The 20971-nt window shown below is 43.2% G+C and overlaps 1 protein-coding gene and 1 long non-coding RNA gene across 3 annotated transcripts in view; one reads left to right on the top strand and one right to left on the bottom strand.

Moving 5' to 3' along the window:
- Positions 1-20971, top strand: part of LOC122541738 (primary cilium assembly protein FAM149B1-like) — a 204747-nt gene that overhangs the window by 172967 nt on the left and 10809 nt on the right. For both annotated transcript variants that reach the window (XM_043678630.2, XM_043678629.2), the window contains 2 exons: positions 479-604; positions 20355-20436. In XM_043678630.2, the coding sequence (XP_043534565.1) occupies positions 479-604; positions 20355-20436 (208 nt within the window). The remainder of the gene's footprint in view (positions 1-478; positions 605-20354; positions 20437-20971) is intronic.
- Positions 20275-20971, bottom strand: part of LOC148137463 (uncharacterized) — a 33106-nt gene continuing 32409 nt past the window's right edge. The window contains exon 2 of the long non-coding RNA XR_015754224.1: positions 20275-20534. This is a non-coding gene — a long non-coding RNA (uncharacterized LOC148137463). The remainder of the gene's footprint in view (positions 20535-20971) is intronic.

Below are 20971 nucleotides of genomic sequence, written 5' to 3'. Positions count from 1 at the left end.
GAAGGAAAAACATCTTTTCTGTTACAAGTCCCTGAAAGGACATGGAAGATATAGAATGTGGGGAAATAGATGGTGACATCTTGAAAAATGTCCATATTTCAGAGGAGAAAGTGCTGGATGTCTTGAAATACATAAAAGTGGATAAATCCCCAGGACCTGATTAGGTGTACCTTAGAACTCGTGGGAAGCTAGGGAAGTGATTGCTGGGCCCCTTGCTGAGATATTTGTATCATCGATAGTCACAACACAGCATGAAAATACCAGACAGTACCTACTGACCTTGAATACTCAACCTATCAAGAGTCTTCAGGTGGGCAGGGTGAGAAACTGAAGTATTTGAAATGCAAACCGTGGAAGACTGGATAGAAGAAAAAGCAATAGTTATCACAGTCAACACAAGTATTTCAGTAAACTGAGTCATAGATTCAGAAAGGTTAATAACCAGTAGCTAACCTTTTTTTCCTCCCCTCTCTTGTAGAAAATACGAATGTATTCAAACCGGGCTCACAGTGCAGTCATAGATGAGACAAGCCATCTGCCTCCAAAAGATAGACTTCTGGGTCATGAGTACTTTACCAGACCCAAAACCTCACACACCTTCCGGGTAAGGAGGAACATATGTTTTGGTTTTGCCAGTGCTTCAACAGGTGGAGTTCCACAAACCAGAAATGTCTCACTGGATCGTTGGTCTCTGTGTTACTAATCAAATGGTGTTGTCAGCTGGAGTTATTCACCCAAGGAGAAGTGATAGGCCTGGTTGAAGATTGGGCTTGGGAAGATGTAGTTGCTGTGGTTCATGGTAGGGCCAATAACATGGGGATGAATAAGGAGGAGAGCCTTCTGAAGAGCAGAAGGAGAGGTAATTAAAAAGCAGAATATCATGGATAGTAGTCTCTAAATTATTAGCTCAGCAGCATGCACATTGGGATAAAGACAATAGGTCAACAACGTAAAGATGCGGCTCAAGGATTAGGGTGGTAAATAAGCTCTATTTAATGCAAGGAAGGCACCAACAGGACAGGAAGAATGGGCTACACCTGAACTAGGCTGGACCAATGAACTGACTCAAAGCATAAGTAGTGCTGCAAAAGAGACCTGCAAACAATCAAGATGGAGAAGGCGTTGACTAAAATGATGATAAAAATCATAAGCTGATAAATAAGCTGATAAAAGATGATAAAAATGGAATCAAAGTCACAACAAGATTGTGCTAAATCTGAAACATGTATTTCATGTCCAGAAAAGTAAAGTTATCAGTTGAAATATGCAAGAGAAACGGTCTCTGACAAAATGCGAGGTAGGGTCTGTTGCTCAATTACAATTCAATATACTAACACAGGTATCATAAGGAATTAAATAAGAAAATTACAAGAGTACATTCACCTTAAAAGGTATAACATAGTGGCTGTCACTTAGATTTGGCTAAAAACAGTGTGACTAGAAGGTAAATGTTTCAGTAAATAAGGTCCTTAGAAAGGACAGAAATTGAAAAAGTAGGAATAGTAATATTAATGCGGGACCCAATCACAGTAAGGCAGAGCATATCAGGAAGCCTGAGAAGACAGTAGAAATGCTCTGGGTAGTGTGAGGAATGGGAAAATACCTTAAGTCTGTGGGATTCAACTGATCATCTCATAGCATTGATAAAATAATGGAATGAATAAATGTAGAAATCAGAAACTTGTTCCAAAAACAGTGTTCTTGTAATGGGAGAACTTAATTTTCAGATAAATTGGGAGAAGAGATTCAGCTTGAATTTCAACAACAGCAAATTTCTTGTGTGTAATTGGGACAATTTCCTGCAACAATACCTTTCTTGAAGTAACAAGAGGACAGGCCAGATTAAATTGAGTCTGAATTAGTCCAATAGTTTAGCTGTTTGTATTTATATCTCCTCCTGATATATCTTGCGTTTCTTTACTTGTCCCATTATCATCTCCTTTTGTCTTGCACCATCATGTTTTTTGGCATTTAATCTTTCCTGCCTTACACCCTATCATTATAACTCTTATTTTAAAACAAGAAATTGCACATGATGGAATCTGTTCTGACAAAAGAAATCCGCCTCGCAATAGAATCTGTTTCTGTGCTGTGTATTTCCAGTACTTTCTTTTCTCTTTCAGAGTTTTGTTCTTGTATCAGTACAAACAAGGGAATCTCTCTTCAAAAAAGCTGTTGAGAATATGAATAATTCTAAAGATCAAAACTGCTCTTTTTTATTCATTCATTGGACATGGACATTGTTGGCTGTGTCAGCATTTTCTTCCCATTCCTAATGACCCTAGAGAAATTGGTGGTGAGCTTTCTTCTTGAATTTCTGCAATCCATAAGCTGTGGGGCATCCACAATAATGTTTGGGAGGGAGTTCCAGAACTTTAACCCAGTGACACTGAAGGAATATTTTCAAGTTAGGATGGTGTGTGGCTTGAAGGGGAACTTGTAGGTGGTGTTGATCTCATACCAAGAGGACAGAGACCTGTTAATAATATCGATTAACCTAGGAGGCATGAGGGAAAATTCATTAGTCAGGAACTTAATGAGGGTCAAATATGAAGAACAAGATGTTAATCTCATTATCAAAGTTCATAGTATTTGTGATTTCAGAGCGAGATTACAGAATGATATAAATTTGGAGAAAACAGGAAGGATCTTAGAGCAAGGTATATCCAGTGTGAATAGAATAGAATCCCTACAGTGTGGAAACAGGCCATTTGGCTAACAAGTCCACAGCAACCCCCCAAAGAGTAACCCACCCGTACCCTATTACTCTATATTTACCCCTCACTAATGCACCTAACCTACACATCCCTGAACACTATTGGCAATTTAGCCTGGCCAATTCACCTAACCTACACATCTTTGGATTATGGGAGGAAACCGGAATACCCATAGGAAACCCACGCAGACGCAGGGAGAATGTGCAATCTCCATTTGATGCCTGGCAGCATATGAAGAGCAAGCAGAGTTAACAGTTCAATTCCAGTCACCCTACCTCAGAACTGTTCTGTTTCCATATCAGATTTTCAGCACCTGCAGTTCTTTGTTATATCCACTTGACACCACCTTGCATCTGCCCACAACTGATCTCTTACCACTAATCATTGTTCAACTATTGTCTTCAACAATACTCAAAAAACTTCAACAAAACTTGGCATCATCCGGGATAAAGCGTCCAACTGGATTGGTATTCCATTCATTACTTTCAACATTCAGTCTCTCCTTCATTTGTGTGCAGTTGCAACGGTGTATGCCATTCATGAAATGCATGTAGAGCAACTTGACAAAGTTTATTTTCTTTCTTCTTACATGGGATGTAGGTGTTGCTGGCAAGGCAACTATGTGTTGCCCATCCTTAATTAAACTTAAACTCAGTAACTTGCTGGACCATTTCAGAGGACAGTTACAAGTCAACCCAAACTAGTAACAGTAAAATCAGATCAGGTAAGGATGGCAGATTTCTTTCCAGAAAAGATATTAAAATGTTTTTACTTTTTATGGTAGTTGTGTTGGCTCAATCTCTGAGATTAGATTTATTTCGCAAATGTGTTCGTGAAATTCACCAGCTGTTTGATGGGATTGAACCCATGTCCCCAATATTTTAGCCTGGGCATTTTACACTACCTCTACTCCAATGTATACCCACAGTACCTTCCAAAAAAATGACCTCTACTACCTAGAATGACAAGGATGGGTGCATGCCACTTTCAGGTTTCCTTTCAAATCATGCACTATTCTGAGTTGGAAATTTTCATTAATATGAGCTTAAAGTCCTGGAACACTCAGCCCTAAGAGCAGTGTGGGTGTCCTGACTCCCCATTCACTGCAGTAGGACAAGTCGTAAGCTATCACCACCATCTCATTGGGATCAAAGAACAAAAGAGAAGTACTGCACAGGAACAGGCCCTGCAGCCTTCCAAGCCTGTGCTGATCATCATGCCTTGACTAAACTAAAAATCTTCTGCCCTTATTCAGTCCATATCCTTCTATTCCCTTCCTATTCATTTAACTATCCAGATGCCTCTTAAATGTTGCCAATGTACCTGCTTCCACCATCTCTTCTGGCAGTGCATTCCAGGCTCCTACCACTCTCTGCATGAAAGACTTCCCTCAGGCATCTCCCTTAAACTTTCCCTCTTTTACCTTGAACCCCCCTTGTAATTGAAACTTCAACTCTGGGAAATAACCTCTGACTACCCTATCTATGCCTCTCATAATTTTGTAGACTTCTATCAGGTCTCCTCTCAACCGCCATCTTTCCAGTGAAAACAATCCTAGTATTTTTAACCTTTCCTCGTAGACAATGCCCTTGAGACCAGGCAGCATCCTGGTGAACATTCTCTGCACACTCTCCAAAACTTCCACGTCCTTTTAGTAGTGTGGCGACCAACACTGCACTCAATATTCCAAATGTGGCATAACAAGGGTTTTATATAGCTGCAACACGGTTTGCTAACTCTTATACCCCATGCCATATGCCTTCTTAATCACCTTCACCACCTGTGTTTCCACTTTTAGGGAACTGTGGACTTGCACGCCCAAATTCATATGTATGTTAATGTTCCTAAGGGTTCTGCCATTTACCGTATAATTCACACCTAAATTTGATCCTGCAAAATGCATGACCCCACATTTGTCTGGATTAAACTCCCATCTGCCATTTCTGTGCCCAAGTTGCCAACCTATCTATATCCTATTGTGCCCTTGCACAATCATCAGCATTATCAGTAACTCCACCAATCTCCGTGTCATCTGCAAACTTACTAATCAAATCACCCACAATTTCCTCCAGATCATTTATATTTACTACAAACAACAGAGGATCTAAGACTGATCCCTGTGGAACACCACTAGTTGCCACTCTCCATTCTGAAAAGCACTGCTACTCTCTGTCTTCTGTGGCCAAGCCAGTTTTGTATTAATCTGGCCAGCCCACCCCGAATCCCATGTGATTTTCATTTTTGTACCAGTCAGCCATGTGGGACTTTATCAAATGCCTTACTAAAGTCTGCATAAACTATATCCACAGCCCTTCCCTTATAAATTATCTTTGTCACCACTTTAAAAATTTCAATCAGGTTGGTGAGGCATGACCTTCCCCCGGGCAGCACGGTGGCTCAGTGGTTAGCACTGCTGCCTCACAGCACCAGGGTCCCAGGTTCGATTCCAGCCTCGGGCAGCTGCCTGTGTGGAGTTTGCATGTTCTCCCCGTGTCTGTGTGGGTTTCCTCCGGGTGCTGTGGTTTCCTCCCACAGTCCAAAGATGTGCGGGTCAGGTGAATTGGCCATGCTAAATTGCCCGTAGTGTTAGATAAGGGGTAAATGTAGGGGTATGGGTGGGTTGCGCTTCGGCGGGTCGGTTTGGACTTGTTGGGCCGAAGGGCCTGCTTCCACATTGTAATGTAATGTAATGTAATCTAATACCTTTCTGCAAGATCCTTCCGATTTATCCTGCTCCCTCAACACAGCTGTTATGTGATCTCGAATCAGCAATGCCATTCCCCCATCCTTTTTATTTCCCTTTCTGTCCCAGCTAAAACAGCGATATCCTGGAATGTTAAACTGCCAGTCCTGTCCCTCCTTCAAACATGTCTCGGTAATGGCAATAGCATCATAATTCCATGCAGTAATCCATGCTCTTAGTTCATCTGTCTTACTTGTTATGCTTCTTGCTTTTAAGTAAATGCACAACAGACCTCCAGTAACCCTCTGAGCCCTAAGACTTCCGTCTGCCTGCTCTTATTCTGCACTATGCATATTCTCAGTCTCACTTTTGCCCCCAGTCCCCGCTCTTGCTGGCCTGTTGTTCTGGTTGCCACCCCCTGCCACACTAGTTTAAACTCTCCTGAAGAGCTCTAGTGAACCTCCCACCCAGGATGTTAGTGCCCCTCCAGTTCAAGTGCTACCCATCCTTCTTGTACGGGTTCCACCTTTCTCAGAAGACTTCCCAATGATTCAGATATCTAAAGCGTTCCATCCTACACCAGCTCTATAGCCAAGTGTTCAACTGTATTCTCTCTTGCGCTCCTCACCGCACTAGTCTGTGGAACAGGTAGTAATCTTGAGATTTCATGACTCCAGACTGCTCAGCAATGTGGTTGACCTCTCAACTGCATTTTGGGCTATTGAGGATAGACAATAACTGCTGGCCTAGTCAGATATATTCTATCCCTTAGAATTTTTTCTCATAGTTTCCTCACCGTTGAGGTTAGATTGCCGACTCTTTAATTTTCTGGTTGATCATCTCCCTTGTTTTGTTTTAAATAATGGGTTGACTTTAACAGATCCCAGTCTTCTGTGGCTCATCTGTGGCTTGAGAGGATTTGAAAATGTCTGCCAAGGCCCTTGATATCTCCTCCTTTGCTTCCCTCACAGACTAAGAGACATCTCACCCAGGCCTACAGATTTATCCAGTGTTAAGACTGCTAAATCCACTAATACATCCTCTTTCTCTTATATTTCTTTAATATTGTACTATCCTCCACCCTGATATCTTTGCCTGTGTTGTCCTTTTCTATTGCAATGACCAACACAATGTATTCTTTGAGGACAATGTATTCTCCCAGGTCCACCTGTTCGGTTCCAAATGGGTTTTACTCTTGCCCTAGTTCTGCTGTTGCTCTTTACATATATTTTAAAAGGCATTGTTTTTTGTTTATTGTAATCTTAGGTGCTTGCTCATATACTCTCTTAGCTTTCTTACTTTCACAGTTAAGGCATCCCCTGCCCTTTTGTACTCTTCTAGGTTGCCATATTGAGCCCTCAGTACATATTATAAGCTTCTCTCCTTTACTGAAATCTTAACTTTTATGCCCTTTTGACATCCAGGATTCTCCATCTTGTTCCCATCCTTTGTCTTTACAGGAATATGTTTGCCCTAAACTCTCACTATTTCCTTCTTCAGTGTCTCCCACTCCAGTGCAAGTCTGCAAGTACCTGCTCCCAATCCAAAGGCCACATTGTTTCTTATCTTGGTAATATCAGTCTTTCCCCAGTTTAGACTTTTTATTCCCAGTTCATCATATTCTTTTTAATGGCTATCATAAATCTAACTGAGTAATGGTAACCATTTCCAAAACGCTCTACTGCTGCTGCACCTTCCACCAGCTGTGCTCATTTCTAAATATTAGGTACCAAATTACCCCCTCTCTTTTAATATTTCTACATAATGTGTTCTGGACCAGGCCAGACCCCCTTAAAATATTTTAAGACCTAGCCCCTACCTTTTCTTATTTTAAAGGCAGATGTGAGGTTGATATTACAGGTGTCATGCAACCGGTCAAACCGCTCAGCTTTAAGACCATAAGACATAGGAGCTGAAATTAGGCCATTCATCCCATTGAGTCTGCTCCAGCATTCAATCATGGCTGATAAGTTTGAAGAAGGGCTCATGCCTGAAACGTCGATTCTCCTGCTCCTTGGATGCTGCCTGACCTGCTGCGCTTTTCCAGCAACACATTTTCAGCTCTGATCTCCAGCATCTGCAGTCCTCACTTTCTCCTGGCTGTTAAGTTTCTCAACTCCATTCTCTTCAACAAGGTTCCCCATGGGAGTCTGGTTAGCAAGGTTAGATCTCATGGAATACAGGGAGAACTAGGCATTTGGATACAGAACTGATTCAAAGGTAGAAGACAGAGAGGGTGGGGTGTAGGGTTGTTTGTCAGACTGGAGGCCTGTGATCAGTGGAGTGCCACAAGGATCGGTGCTGGGTCCTCTACTTTTTGTCATTTACATAAATGATTTAGATGCGAGCATAAGAGGTATATAGTTAGTAAGTTTGCAGATGACGCCAAAATTGGAGGTGTAGTGGACAGCGAAGAAGGTTACAACAGGACCTTGACCAGATGGGCCAATGGGCTGAGAAGTGGCAGATGAAGTTTAATTCAGATATATGCGAGCTGCTGCAATTTGGGAAAGCAAATCTTAGCAGCACTTATACACTTAATGCTAAGGTCCTAGGGAGTGTTGCTGAACAAAGAGACCTTGGAGTGTAGGTCCATGGCTCCTTGAAAGTGGAGACACAGGTAGATAGGATACTGAAGAAGGTGTTTGGTATGCTTTCTTTTATTGGTCAAAATATTGAGTACAGGAGTTGGGAAGTCATGTTGCGGTTGTACAGGACATTGGTTAGGCCACTGTTGGAATATTGCGTGCAATTCTGTTCTCCTTCCTATTAGAAAGTTTTTTTTGATTAGATTACTTAGAGTGTGGAAACAGGCCCTTCAGCCCAACAAGTCCACACCGACCCTCCGAAGAGCAACCCACCCACACCCATTCCCCTACATCTACCACTGCAGGCAATTTAGCATGGCCAATTCACCTAACCTGCACATTTTTGGACTGGGAGGAAACCGGAGCACCTGGAGAAAACCCATGCAGACACAGGGAGAATCACACAGGGAGAATCCCGCCTGAGGCGGGAATTGAACCCAGGTCTCTGGCGTTGTGAGGTAGCAGTGCTAACCACTGTGCCACCGTGCCATTGGTTTCACTGTTGTAAAACTTGAAAGGGTTCAGAAAAGATTTACAAGGATTTTGCCAGGGTTGGAGGACTTGAGCTACAGGGAGAGGCTGAACAGGCTGTGGCTTTTTGCCCTGGAGCGTCGGAGGCTGAGGGGTGACCTTATAGAGGTTTATAAAATTATGAGGGACATGGACGGAATAAATAGACAAAGTCTTTTCCCTGGGTGGGGAGTCCAGAACTAGAGGGCATAGATTTAGGGTGAGAGGGGAAAGATATAAAAGAGACCTAAGGGGTAACTTTTTCACACAGAGGGTAGTGCATGTATGGAATGAGCTGCCAGAGGAAGTGGTGGAGGCTGGTACAATTGCAACATTTAAAAGGCATTTGGATGAATATATGAATAGGAAGGGTTTGGAGGGATATGGGCCGGGTGCTGATTGGGACTAGATTGAGGTTGAGATATCTGGTCAGCATGGACAGGTTGGACTGAAGGGTCTGTTTCCATGCTGTACATCTCTATGACTCTATGACTCTTGCTTTCTCCCCCTAACCTTGACAATCAAGAACCTATCCATTTCTATCTTAAATATTTTCAAAGGCCTGGCTTCCACAGCCTTCTGTGGCAGTGAATTCCATAGATTCACCACTGTCTGTCTGAACTTTCTCCTTATCTCCGTTCTAAAAGATAGAACATAAAACATAGAACAATACAGCACAGAACAGGCCCTTCGGCCCATGATGTTGTGCCGAACATTTGTCCTGGCTTAAGCACCTATCCATGTACCTATCCAATTGCCGCTTAAAGGTCACCAATGATTCTGACTCTGCCACTCCCACAGGCAGCGCATTCCATGCCCTCACCACTCTCTGGGTAAAGAACCTACCCCTGACATCCCCCCTATACCTTCCACCCTTCACCTTAAATTTATGTCCCTTTGTAACACTCTGTTGTACCCGGGGAAAAAGTGTCTGTCGACTCTATCTATTCCCCTGATCATCTTATAAACCGCTATCAAGTCACCCCTCATCCTTCGCCTTTCCAATGAGAAAAGGCCTTGCACTCTCAACCTATCCTCGTACGACCTATTCTCCATTCCAGGCAACATCCTGGTAAATCTCCTCTGCACCCTCTCCAAAGCTTCCACATCTTTCCTAGAGTGAGGCGACCAGAACTGCACACAGCAATCCAAATGTGGCCTTACCAAGGTCCTGTACAGCTGCAACATCACCTCACGGCTCTTGAATTCAATCCCTCTGCTAATGAACGCTAATACACCATAGGCCTTCTTACAAGCTCTATCCACCTGAGTGGAAACTTTCAAAGAGCTATGAACATAGACCCCAAGATCCCTCTGCTCCTCCACCTTACTAAGAACCCTACCGTTAACCCTGTATTCCGCATTCTTATTTGTCCTTCCAAAATGGACAACCTCACACTTGGCAGGGTTGAACTCCATCTGCCATTCCTCAGCCCAGCTCTGCATCATATCTAAGTCCCTTTGCAGCCGACAACAGCCCTCCTCACTATCCACAACTCCACCAATCTTCGTATCATCTGCAAATTTACTGACCCACCCTTCGACTCCCTCTTCCAAGTCATTAATAAGAATTACAAACAGCAGAGGACCCAGAACTGATCCCTGCGGAACTCCACTTGTAACTGGGCTCCAGGCTGAATATTTACCATCTACCACCACTCTCTGACTTCGACCGGTTAGCCAGTTCTCCATCCAATTGGCCAAATTTCCCACTATCCCATGCCTCCTGACTTTCCGCATAAGCCTACCATGGGGAACCTTATCAAATGTCTTACTAAAATCCATGTACACTACATCCACTGCTCTACCCTCATCCACATGCTTGGTCACCTCCTCAAAGAATTCAATAAGACTTGTAAGGCAAGACCTACCCCTCAGAAATCTGTGCTGGCTGTCCCTAATCAAGCAGTGTCTTTCCAGATACTCATAAATCCTATCCCTCAGTACCCTTTCCATTATTTTGCCTGCCACTGAAGTAAGACTAACTGGCCTGTAATTCCCGGGTTTATCCCTATTCCCTTTTTTGAAAGGGGCACAACATTCGCCACTCCTCAGTCCCCTGGTACCACGCCCGTTGACAGTGAAGACGAAAAGATCATTGCCAATGGCTCTGCAATTTCCTCTCTTACTTCCCACATAATCCTAGGATATAGGTGGAGTTGTGGACAGTGAGGAGGGCTGTTGTCGGCTGCAGAGGGACTTAGATATGATGCAGAGCTGGGCTGAGGAGTGGCAGATGGAGTTCAACCCTGCCAAGTGTGAGGTTGTCCATTTTGGAAGAACAAATAAGAATGCGGAATACAGGGTTAATGGTAGGGTTCTTAGTCAGGTGGAGGAACAGAGGGATCTTGGGGTCTATGTACATAGATCTTTGAAGGTTGCCACTCAGGTGGATAGAGTTTGTAAGAAGGCCTATGGAGTATTATCGTTCATTAGCAGAGGGATTGAATTCAAGAGTCGTGAAGTGATGTTGCAGCTGTACAGGACTTTGGTTAGGCCACAGTTGGAGTACTGTGTGCAGTTCTGGTCGCCTCACTTTAGGAAAGATGTGGAAGCTTTGGAGAGGGTGCAGAGAAGATTTACCAGGATGTTGCCTGGAATGGAGAGGAAGTCGTACGAGGATAGGTTGGGAGTTCTCGGCCTTTTCTCGTTGGAACGGCGAAGGATGAGGTGTGACTTGATAGAGGTTTATAAGATGATCAGAGGAATAGATAGAGTAGACAGTCAGAAACTTTTTCCCCGGGTACAACAGAGTGTTACAAGGGGACATAAATTTAAGGTGAAGGGTGGAAGGTATAGGGGAGATGTCAGGGGTGGGTTCTTTACCCAGAGAGTGGTGGGGGCATGGAATGCGCTGCCCGTGGGAGTGGTAGAGTCGGAATCATTGGCGACCTTTAAGCGGCATTTGGATAGGTACATGGATGGGTACTTAATCTAGGTTAGAAGTTCGGCACAACATCGTGGGCCGAAGGGCCTGTTCTGTGCTGTATTGTTCTATGTTCTATGTTCTATATCCCGTCAGGCCCGGGAGACTTGTCTTTCCCAAGTTTTTCAAAATGCCCAACACATCTTCCTTCCTAACAAGTATCTCCTCTAGGTTGCCAGTCCGTTTCATACTCTCCTCTTCAACAATATGGTCCCTCTCATTTTTAAATACAGAATAAAAGTACTCATTCAAGACCTCTCCTATCTCTTCCGACTCAATACACAGTCTCCCACTACTGTCCTTAATCGGACCTACCCTCGTTCTTGTTATTCTCATGTTTCTCACATACGCATAAAAGGCCTTGGGGTTATCCTTGATCCTACCCGCCAAAGATTTTTCATGCCCTCTCTTAGCTCTCCTAATCCCTTTCTTCAGCTCCCTCCTGGCTATCCTGTATCCCTCCAACGCTCTGTCTGAACCTTGTTTCCTCAGCCTTTTGTAAGCCTCCTTCTTCCTCTTTACTAGATATTCAACCTCCCTCGTCAACCAAGGTTCCTTCACACAACCATCTCTTTCCTGTCTGACAGGTACATACATATCAAGGACAAGATCTTCCCTTTATTCTAAGGCTGTGTCTCTCCTACCAATGAAAACATCTTCCCAACATCCTCTCTGACAAGGCCATTCAATATTTTGTAAGTTTCAATTCCATCCCCCCCCCCCCCCCCCCCCACATCCTTCTATATTCCATTGAGTATAGACCCAGAGTGCTCAAACATTCCTAATTGGTCAAGCTTTTCATTCCTGGAACTTTCTTGTGAACCTCCTCTGAACTTGCTCCAGGCCAGTACATCCTTCCTAAGATATCAGGCCCAAGACTGCACACAGTACTCCAAAAATGGTCCAATCAGAACCCTATAGAGCCTCAGAAGTACATCTCAGCTTTTATGTTCAAGTCCTCTCAAAATAAATGCCATTGTTGCATTAGCCTTCCTCAAGACTGACTTAACCTACAAGTTTACCTTGAGAGAATCCTGGACTGGAGTTCCCAAGTCTCTCTGTACTTCAGATTTTAGAATTTGCTCCCCCTTTAGAAAATAGTCCATGCCTCTATTTTCCCTACTCCATCTGCCAGTTCTTCGCACTCTCTCCTAACCTGTCCAAATTCTTCAGCCTCCCCGCCTCCTCAATGCTACCTATCCCTCGATACTGTGTGCAATCAGATATAACACCCTCAGTCCTGTATGAACCGTCCTTCTTCTCATTGTAATTCATTTGTCCAGTGTGCTTGAAGCTTGATTGTTCACCGTTTCCAGTCACTCTGTCCTATTTGTACCTGTGCTGGAGACTGTAATACTCTCCTGAGTTCTGCACTCTTACCTTGTTGTTTAATTTGGGTTTTCTAATTTCCTCTATAACTAAACCAGCCCCCTCCCACATTTAATTTAAAGGCCTGCCTGCAGCCCTAGTTATACGATTCGCATGAACCAGCATAGTTCGGACCGTCCCATTGGAGCAGGTTCCTTCTTCCCCAGTAGTGGTGCCAATGTCCCATGAATTCAAATCCATTTCTCCCACACCAACTTTTAAGCCACGCATTTACCTTCTTAATCTTATTGACCCTGTGCCAATTAGCTCATGGCTGAGGTAGTTATCCAGAGATTATTACCTTTGTGTTCTGCTTTCTAGTTTAGCTCCTACCGTTCATACGCCCTTAGCAGAACCTCTGTCTCAGTTTTATCTATATCGTTGGTACCAAAGTAGACCACGACCACTGGATCTTTACCCTCCCTCTCCAAGTTCCTCTGCAGCTTTAAGCAAAACAGAGTTCATTTAAACAAACACAAAATAAAACAGAATGTCGAATAACTTAACTATTGGAAATCTCAACTGACTCAACACAGCAACTTAACTAAGGAGCTGTTCCAATTTCCGTTAACATCCATAAACACATCCCTTGGCAAAAGGTAAATTCAAATGCAGGTTCTTACAGTCATGAAAGATTTCAGAGTGAGAATCCAGTCAAGAATCATCTGCTGAAGCATGGAACGTTTTTGCACTGTAGCAGCTTCTACTACAGCTACCAGCAGCTTTTCTGCTACAACTAAACAAAATGAGATAAAACCTGATGTGGAGGAGTACACACACACACACACACACTTGCATACTCACACACTCATGTGCACTCTTCTCATATACATGCTCTCTCTCAAACACACACCCTCTCACAGGCTTATACTCTGTCATACTCACGCACGAACTCTACCAAGCACGCACACATGCAAACATACACTTTCTCACGCACTCACAAGCACACACTCACTCTCTCTCTCATGCACACACACACATACATCTATGGGGTGAATTTGCATTTGCAGAATTGTATTTGCAGATACATTCTATTTTGCTCAAAAAACACACAATCTACACGTAGTCAATCCATATAACATTTTATAAATTCCTACTTTAGAAATATAACCAGTCTGACTCAAGATTGGGATACAGACAGATTTTAACCTCACACCTTTAATGCATTGTCTGAGCTGAGATGTCACCTTTTTTTATAAAACCTTGTTATCTTGAGAATATGAGTTAAAAGAAGTTCTGTGATTTACATATTAATGAACCGAAACCCGCAACCCATTCTATAAGATGAAAGACTCAACAGCAATCTAGATTTGTTCAATATATTATGGGCGGCACGGTAGCACAGTGGTTAGCACTGCTGCTTCACAGCGCCAGAGACCCGGGTTCAATTCCTGCCTCAAGCGACTCTCTGTGTGGAGTTTGCACATTCTCCCCGTGTCTGCGTGGGTTTCCTCCGGGTGCTCCGGTTTCCTCCCACAGTCCAAAAATGTGCAGGGGTTAGGTGAATTGGCCATGCTAAATTGCCCGTAGTGTTAGGTGAAGGGGTAAATGTAGGAGAATGGGTCTGGGTGGGTTACGCGTCGGTGTGGACTTGTTGGGCCGAAGGGCCTGTTTCCACACTGTAAGTAATCTAATCTAATCTAATCTAAAAAACAATATTAGATTAGTAATCTAATAATGTTTCAGTTGCAGGGGAGTGACCAGATCTCCCAGTTCAGTTACATGACACTGCAATCTTTTGCTTTAATTTCTGTGTCTTATGACCCTGTTCCACAGCTACCTGATGAAGGAGCACCACTCGGAAAACTAGTACTTCCAAATAAACCTGTTAGACTATAACCTGGTGTTGTGTGACTTTTGACTAGATAAAACCTGAACTGGGAGAACTGGCAACTTCCCTGCCATTGTTAAACTAGGGTCTTTCCAGACATTTCGGCACCTCTGCCTTGATGATCTCTCTGAAAGGAAAAACACAAGGCCAAAATAACATTATTAAAGTGACAACATCATCACACCTAATTAAGAAAAAAGTTCTCGTGGATGCAGTTTATTAACCGTTGGCACAGTGGCTCAGTGGTTAGCACTGCTGCCTCCCAGCACCAGGGTCCCAGGTTCAATTCCAGCCTTGGGTGACTGTCTGTGTGGAGTTTGCATAGTCTCCCTGTGTCAGTGTGGGTTTCCTCCTGGTGTTCCGGTTTCCTCCCACAGTACAAAGATGTGCAGGTCAGGTGAATTGGCCATGCTAAATGTTAGGTGCATTAGGCAGAGGGAAATGGGTCTGGGTGGGTTACTCTTTGGAGGATCGGTGTGGATGTGTTGGGCTGAAGGGCCTGTCCCTACACTGTAGGGAATCTAATCTAAACTTTGCCTCCTCCTTACCTTGCTCAGTAAAACTAACCTAATTTGTATTTGAGTAGTTAAAAGTCTCTAGTATTGCTAATTATTCTTCCACTTCTCAGGCCATTCATCTTTCTTCCTCCCTGGCTAAGCAGTTGGACCAGCACAGCCTCATGGCTTTGGCTGTGGCTTACCTCCACAGAGGAACTATTACTATCATTATTTTCCAAGGCCAAAACATGGTTTATGAACAAGACGCACTCTGAAATTCCCTCACTATATATCTGGTCCCCTTTTTCTGTCTAGCAGCCACTCATTCACTTTCTACCTGAATGTTTTTTAAATTTTGAGGTGAGCTCTGAAACATGCTATGCACAAAACTTGTAGCTTCAACATTCCTTGCTGCTGCTTGAACTCTAAAACAGACTGCTCCAACTGGAAGTACCTCCTGCACACATTATCACCCAGACTGCCAGGAGTGTTGAGGATTTCCCGCATGCCGCAGGATGTGCAAATCACAGGCCTGAGCTTCCCAGACATTCTTAACAAAACAGAGTATGGACCTTGTTTTTATCTTATCCTTACCCCTACATAAGTATAGACTAGAAATATGATTCTTGATTTTATCAGTCAAACCCCTTAACTCGATCAAGTGAAGCAGTTTAGTTTTGAAATTCTAAAGTGTAAATTATCTGAGTAATGATTTTAAGCTATACTTACAGCCTTAGCTTAAAATAATGTCCAGTCACAAGAGACAAGGGAGAAATGCCTGCAGTCATTTAACCGCTGTCCTGTGATGTCGCACTTTGATTTTGTTGAGCACCTCGGCCATTATTCTGTCTCCTGGGACTGCTCTGCTCTCGCTGCCCTTTTTAGTAGAAGTAGGTTTTAGTACAGGGATACAGGAGTACAGTGAAAAGGTTACAATGATGCCATTTATGGCACCATCTTAGCTGCAAGGTATCTAGGTTCAAAATCTTAGATAAAATGTAGAAAAATAGAGAAATAAGTTAAAATTTCAACATTACAGTTCTTGTCAGTGTAAAGTAATAAATAATAAATAAAGTTTTAAGTTCCAAATTTAAGTCCTTCTTTAGCTCTTGCTCGACGCTGGGCTTTCCCCACAAGTTCTCTCTCTCTCTCTCACACACACACACACGGGGTTTGATCTTTCTCCTGCGCTAGGCTCAATCTCTCTCCCATGCTGGGTTCAAGCTCTCGATCCCCACACTTTTGCCATGCCACCTTGCCATCTACCACCATCTGGGTCCACCAGCCCTTTTTAACCTCTCTTCCCCCACTCCTAAGTACTACACAGGTCCGCCACTAGTTTGTCTGCTTCTGGGACCCCTACACTCTTGCTGCGATTGGGTTGGATCTTTTTGTTTTAATGTTTCCATATTGTACATTGTGATACAGTAAATTAGTAGGTGCCCTTTTTACAGTCTTAGCTGCCAGCAATGGGCTTCAGCAATATCCCACATGGGTCACTTTAACTGGGACAGCCACCATTTGTGTTTCCTGCATCTTTGTGGGGAGAGTAGTCCATTGCAGTTTAATGGTAGCTAGCTGTATAATCTTGTGATTTGCCATGACAGTACATTTGTCTGAAGATTGTAGTTGGTTTATTTCTTTGTAGATGTGTCTGTGCTCAGCAAACTTGGATCATCAGAAGAAGTGAGGAAGGTTTTGTTTTCTGTAGTCTTCACAATAGAAACCCAAAATAGCCAGACACGAGTTCAAAATGGGAAATACTTTGTAATTGTTGCTCAGGGGGGAGAGAAACTTAAAATCAGTTAATAAAGAAAGTGATATGCTATGTTATCTTGAGTTGAATCTTCATGTAGGTAATGGTTGAGAGGAGATACCACATACTGCTCTCATTTGTCCTTTGTTACACTTGCTTTCCATGCCTTTTCAAGTGTTAACATTTGATTTTTGTTGATCAGAACAAAGCACTACATTGGGATTAATTTGGTATTGATGAAGTGAAGTGCTGTTATGGACACAAAATTTAACAAATGCATTCAGCACTACAATGGATGAAACCTAAGAAGTGTTGGATTCAATTTTTGTTTTGCTCCTCTGGAACCCGATACCTGTACCATGGTCGAAGCAGTTACCGCGATGAGGGCAGAGCGGTAGACATTGTTTATTTGGACTTTCATAAAGCTTTTGACAAGATTCTGCATAGTAGATGAATTAATAAAGTTACATCATATGGGATTCAGGGTGAACTTGCCAACTTGATACAAAATTGGCTTAATGGGAGGAGACAGAGTGGTGGTGGAAGGTTATTTTTCAGATCAGAGTCCTGTTACCATCAGTGTTCCACAGGGATCAGTGCTGGGTCCACTTCTGTTTGTCATTTGTATAAATGATTTCAATGAGAATCGTGTGATGGTCAGATGGATCCCATTGACTCAGTTTTTTGATTGGGGTTGCTGAACTGGCCCAATCAAGGAGTCTTGGCTGATAGATATAAACAGGAGGTCTCCTCAGTCTAGGGACTGGCTGATGACCGGCCATGTATAGTGAACCTGTAAATAAAGGAATACCAGTCTTTGTTCAATTATTTCAAGAATATAGAAGGCATGGTTAGTAAGTTTGTGGATGACACCAAAATTAGTGGTATAGTGGTCATTGAAGACTGTTATCTAAACTTACAAAAGAGATGGGGTGGCACAGTGGCTCAGTGGTTAGCACTGCTGCCTTATAGCACCAGGGTCTCAGGTTCAATTCCAGCCTCGGGCGACTGTCTGTGTGGACTTTGTACATTCTGCCTGTGTCTGTGTGGGTTTCCTCCGGGTGCTCCAGTTTCCTCCCACAATCCAAAAATGTGCAGGTCAGGTGAATTGGCTGTGCTAAATTGCCCAGAGTGTTAGGTGCATTAGTCAAAGGGAGATGGGTTGGGGTTACTCTTCAGAGGGTCGGGTTGGGCTGAAGGGCCTGTATCCACACTATAGGAAATCTAAATCTAGATTTTGATCAATTGGGTTAATGGGCTGAGGAGTGGCAGTGGAGTTTAATTTGCACTTTTGTGAAACAAACCAGGGCAGGACTTACAAAATTAAAATTAGGGCCTTGGGCAATGTTATAGAACAGAAGGACTAGGAGAAAGTGAGGACTGCAGATGCTGGAGATCTGAGTGTGGTGATGGAAAAGCACAGTAGCTCAGGCAGCATCCGAGGAGCAGGAGAATCGACATTTCAGGCAAATGCCCTTCATCAGAACAGAAGGATCCCTAGAGTTCAAGTACATATTTCTTTGAAGTTTACATCACATGTAGACAGGATGGTTAAGAAGATGTTTAACATGTTTGCCTTCATTGCTCAGATCTTTAAGTATGTTGAGGTTGACATCATATACAGGACATTGATGAGGCCTCTTCTGGAGTACTGTGTGCAGTTGAGGTCACCCTGCTATTGGAAGGGTATTATTAAAGTGGAGAGGGTTCAGAAAAGAGTTACCTGGATGTTGCTGGCATTGGAGGGTTTGAGTTCTGGGGAGGAGCTGGACTTTTTCACTGGAGTGTGGGAGGTTGAGGGGTAAACTTATAGAGATTTATAAATAGTATAGATAAGGTGAATGGCAGGAGTTTTTACCCTAGGGTGGGGGATTTCAAGACTAGGGGACATATAAGGTGAGAGGGGCATTTCGTTTTGCACAAAGCGTGTTCTTGTGTGGAATGAACTGCCATAGGAAGTGGTGGATATAGGTACAGTTACAACATTTGGATGAGTACATGATTAAGAAATGTTTGGAAGATATGGGCCAAGTGCACGCAGGTGGGACATGTTCAGTTTGAGATAATGGTCGGCATGGACCAAAAGGTCTATTTCCATGCTATTGACTCTGTAACCCTCATAACAGTGCCCTCATAACAAAGCTGTGGACGAAGTGCTGGAAAGTGAGATGACAATAGTTAAATGCTTGTTTCTGATCAGCGAAGACTCAATGGCTGAAGGATGTTTTTTGTGCTACAGACTTTTATCAATGAAATATGTGGGGGAGCACAGAGTATTAATGAGTGGAGAGATTTGGTGAAGACTGTTGAAACCAGGACTTCATCCTTGTCTGTGCTCTTGACCCCATGGGTATGATACCCATCACTGTCTCAAGCTGACATCAGGTTGAAAAGTCCATCCAGCATCTGAGAACCTACAAGTCCACTGGCAAAGGCAGAATCCCCACTGAAATAATAAAATACAGTGAAGAAGCACTCCTGACTCATTTCCATGACCTCATCTTCCCCCAATCTCTTCAATTGGAATGAAGGAAGCATGCCAGAAGACCCCTGAGGTGCCATAATTATGACCATCTTCATGGTGGCAAGACTAATTGTGATAATTACATCCCTGTTGGTAGTTATTCCTACTGTCCATAGGGAAGATCGTTGCAAAAATCTCCACTCAGGAGACTTCTCAATTCACGCCTTGGGCCATTAAACATCACACAATGCTAAGGATACCTAAGTTATGAATCTTCAGTGTTGTAGTTGCAGCTGGACAGACATTCACAAAGGTAGCTGATGAAGAAAAGTGAACAAATATGCCCTTAAAAGGTCTTTCTTTCCCTTCCCAATATGGGTGCATCCTAGGGTCTGCAGCTAGGGTGAATGGAGCTTGCCCTACCGTGGATCTATTGGCTTTCGAGGTTTGGTCAGGCGACTTCGGGTATTTGTGTATATGTGGTGCAGCCAAGGAGAAGGACTAGGTAGAGCATGGTGGGAAGCTGCAAGCATGGCAAGTGGAGCAGTGACTGGGTCTGATGTGGGATTGGGATAAGGAATGTTTTCTTGGGAGCTACAGACTTTTTTTAAATCAACACCTGATTCTTTTCCTGTAAATTCTCAGACATTTTTAACCAACCTCTAGAATAAGTGAGACTTGTACCCAGGCCTCCTAGCTCAGAGGTAATGGCAGTATCACTGCAACACAAGAGCACTGAGCTGCAGACTCTTACGTTCTTTCTGTTGATTGTGTCATTAATGAAGTAAATATAAATTAACAACAGAGAGTCATAGAGATGTACAGCGTGGAAACAGACCCTTTGGTCTAACCCGTCCATGCCGACCAGATATCCCAACCCAATGCCAGCACCCAGCCCATATCCCTCCACTGGCACAGACATTTAGCTTCACAGTTTCTATGATAGTTTTTATTTCAGAACAATGTGAAGAGAGACAGTAATTACAAACGTTGTATTCTTGTGGTTCTTTCCAGTCAGATATTTCTTACCACCGGTCCTTCACCGCTCTGGAATATGCTCATCACGCACACACTGACAGGAGATTTGCTGGACCAGGTAAATTAATGGTGTGATTTGAACTGTTTAACATTCATTTGGTGCACCCCAACTTCACTATCAAGTGGCAAATCAGCACCTTATCAAGTTTTTCAGCTCTGCAGATAGAGAGAGAATGAGAGTCAGTCCGGCACTGCATGATATGAAATCCGCGAGACAGACGTAGGGAGAAAAGAATTTGCATTCAGATGGCAGATTTCATCATCACAGTTCCCAAATTTATGAATTAGTATATTTAAACTAATAGCTCACACAGATCCTAATTGATGCAAGGTATGGTTCAACAGCAGTGAGAGAATCTATTTTTTAAATGATTTTTGATAGAGGAATGCATATTCAGTGGGACAGGTAGACTCCCTTACTCTCATTCACAGGGTGCCATTAAGATTTCTCTGGAACACACACACACAGGTTCTCTTCTTAACATCTCACCTGCGGAGCTGCACAACCTTGGTACAACTCTCTGTTAGTTGAGTATTGATTTACATAAAGATAAAGCATTATAATTAAGGATTCTCTCCAAAAAGAGAAGTGC

The sequence above is a fragment of the Chiloscyllium plagiosum genome, unplaced genomic scaffold (genome assembly GCF_037043375.1).
Source record: "Chiloscyllium plagiosum isolate Xiang-an unplaced genomic scaffold, Cpla_swu_hap1 HiC_scaffold_43, whole genome shotgun sequence".
In the NCBI taxonomy this organism is placed as follows: Eukaryota; Metazoa; Chordata; class Chondrichthyes; order Orectolobiformes; family Hemiscylliidae; genus Chiloscyllium; species Chiloscyllium plagiosum.
Note: the sequence above shows the minus strand (reverse complement) of the source record. Positions and strands in the feature narration are given on the sequence as shown.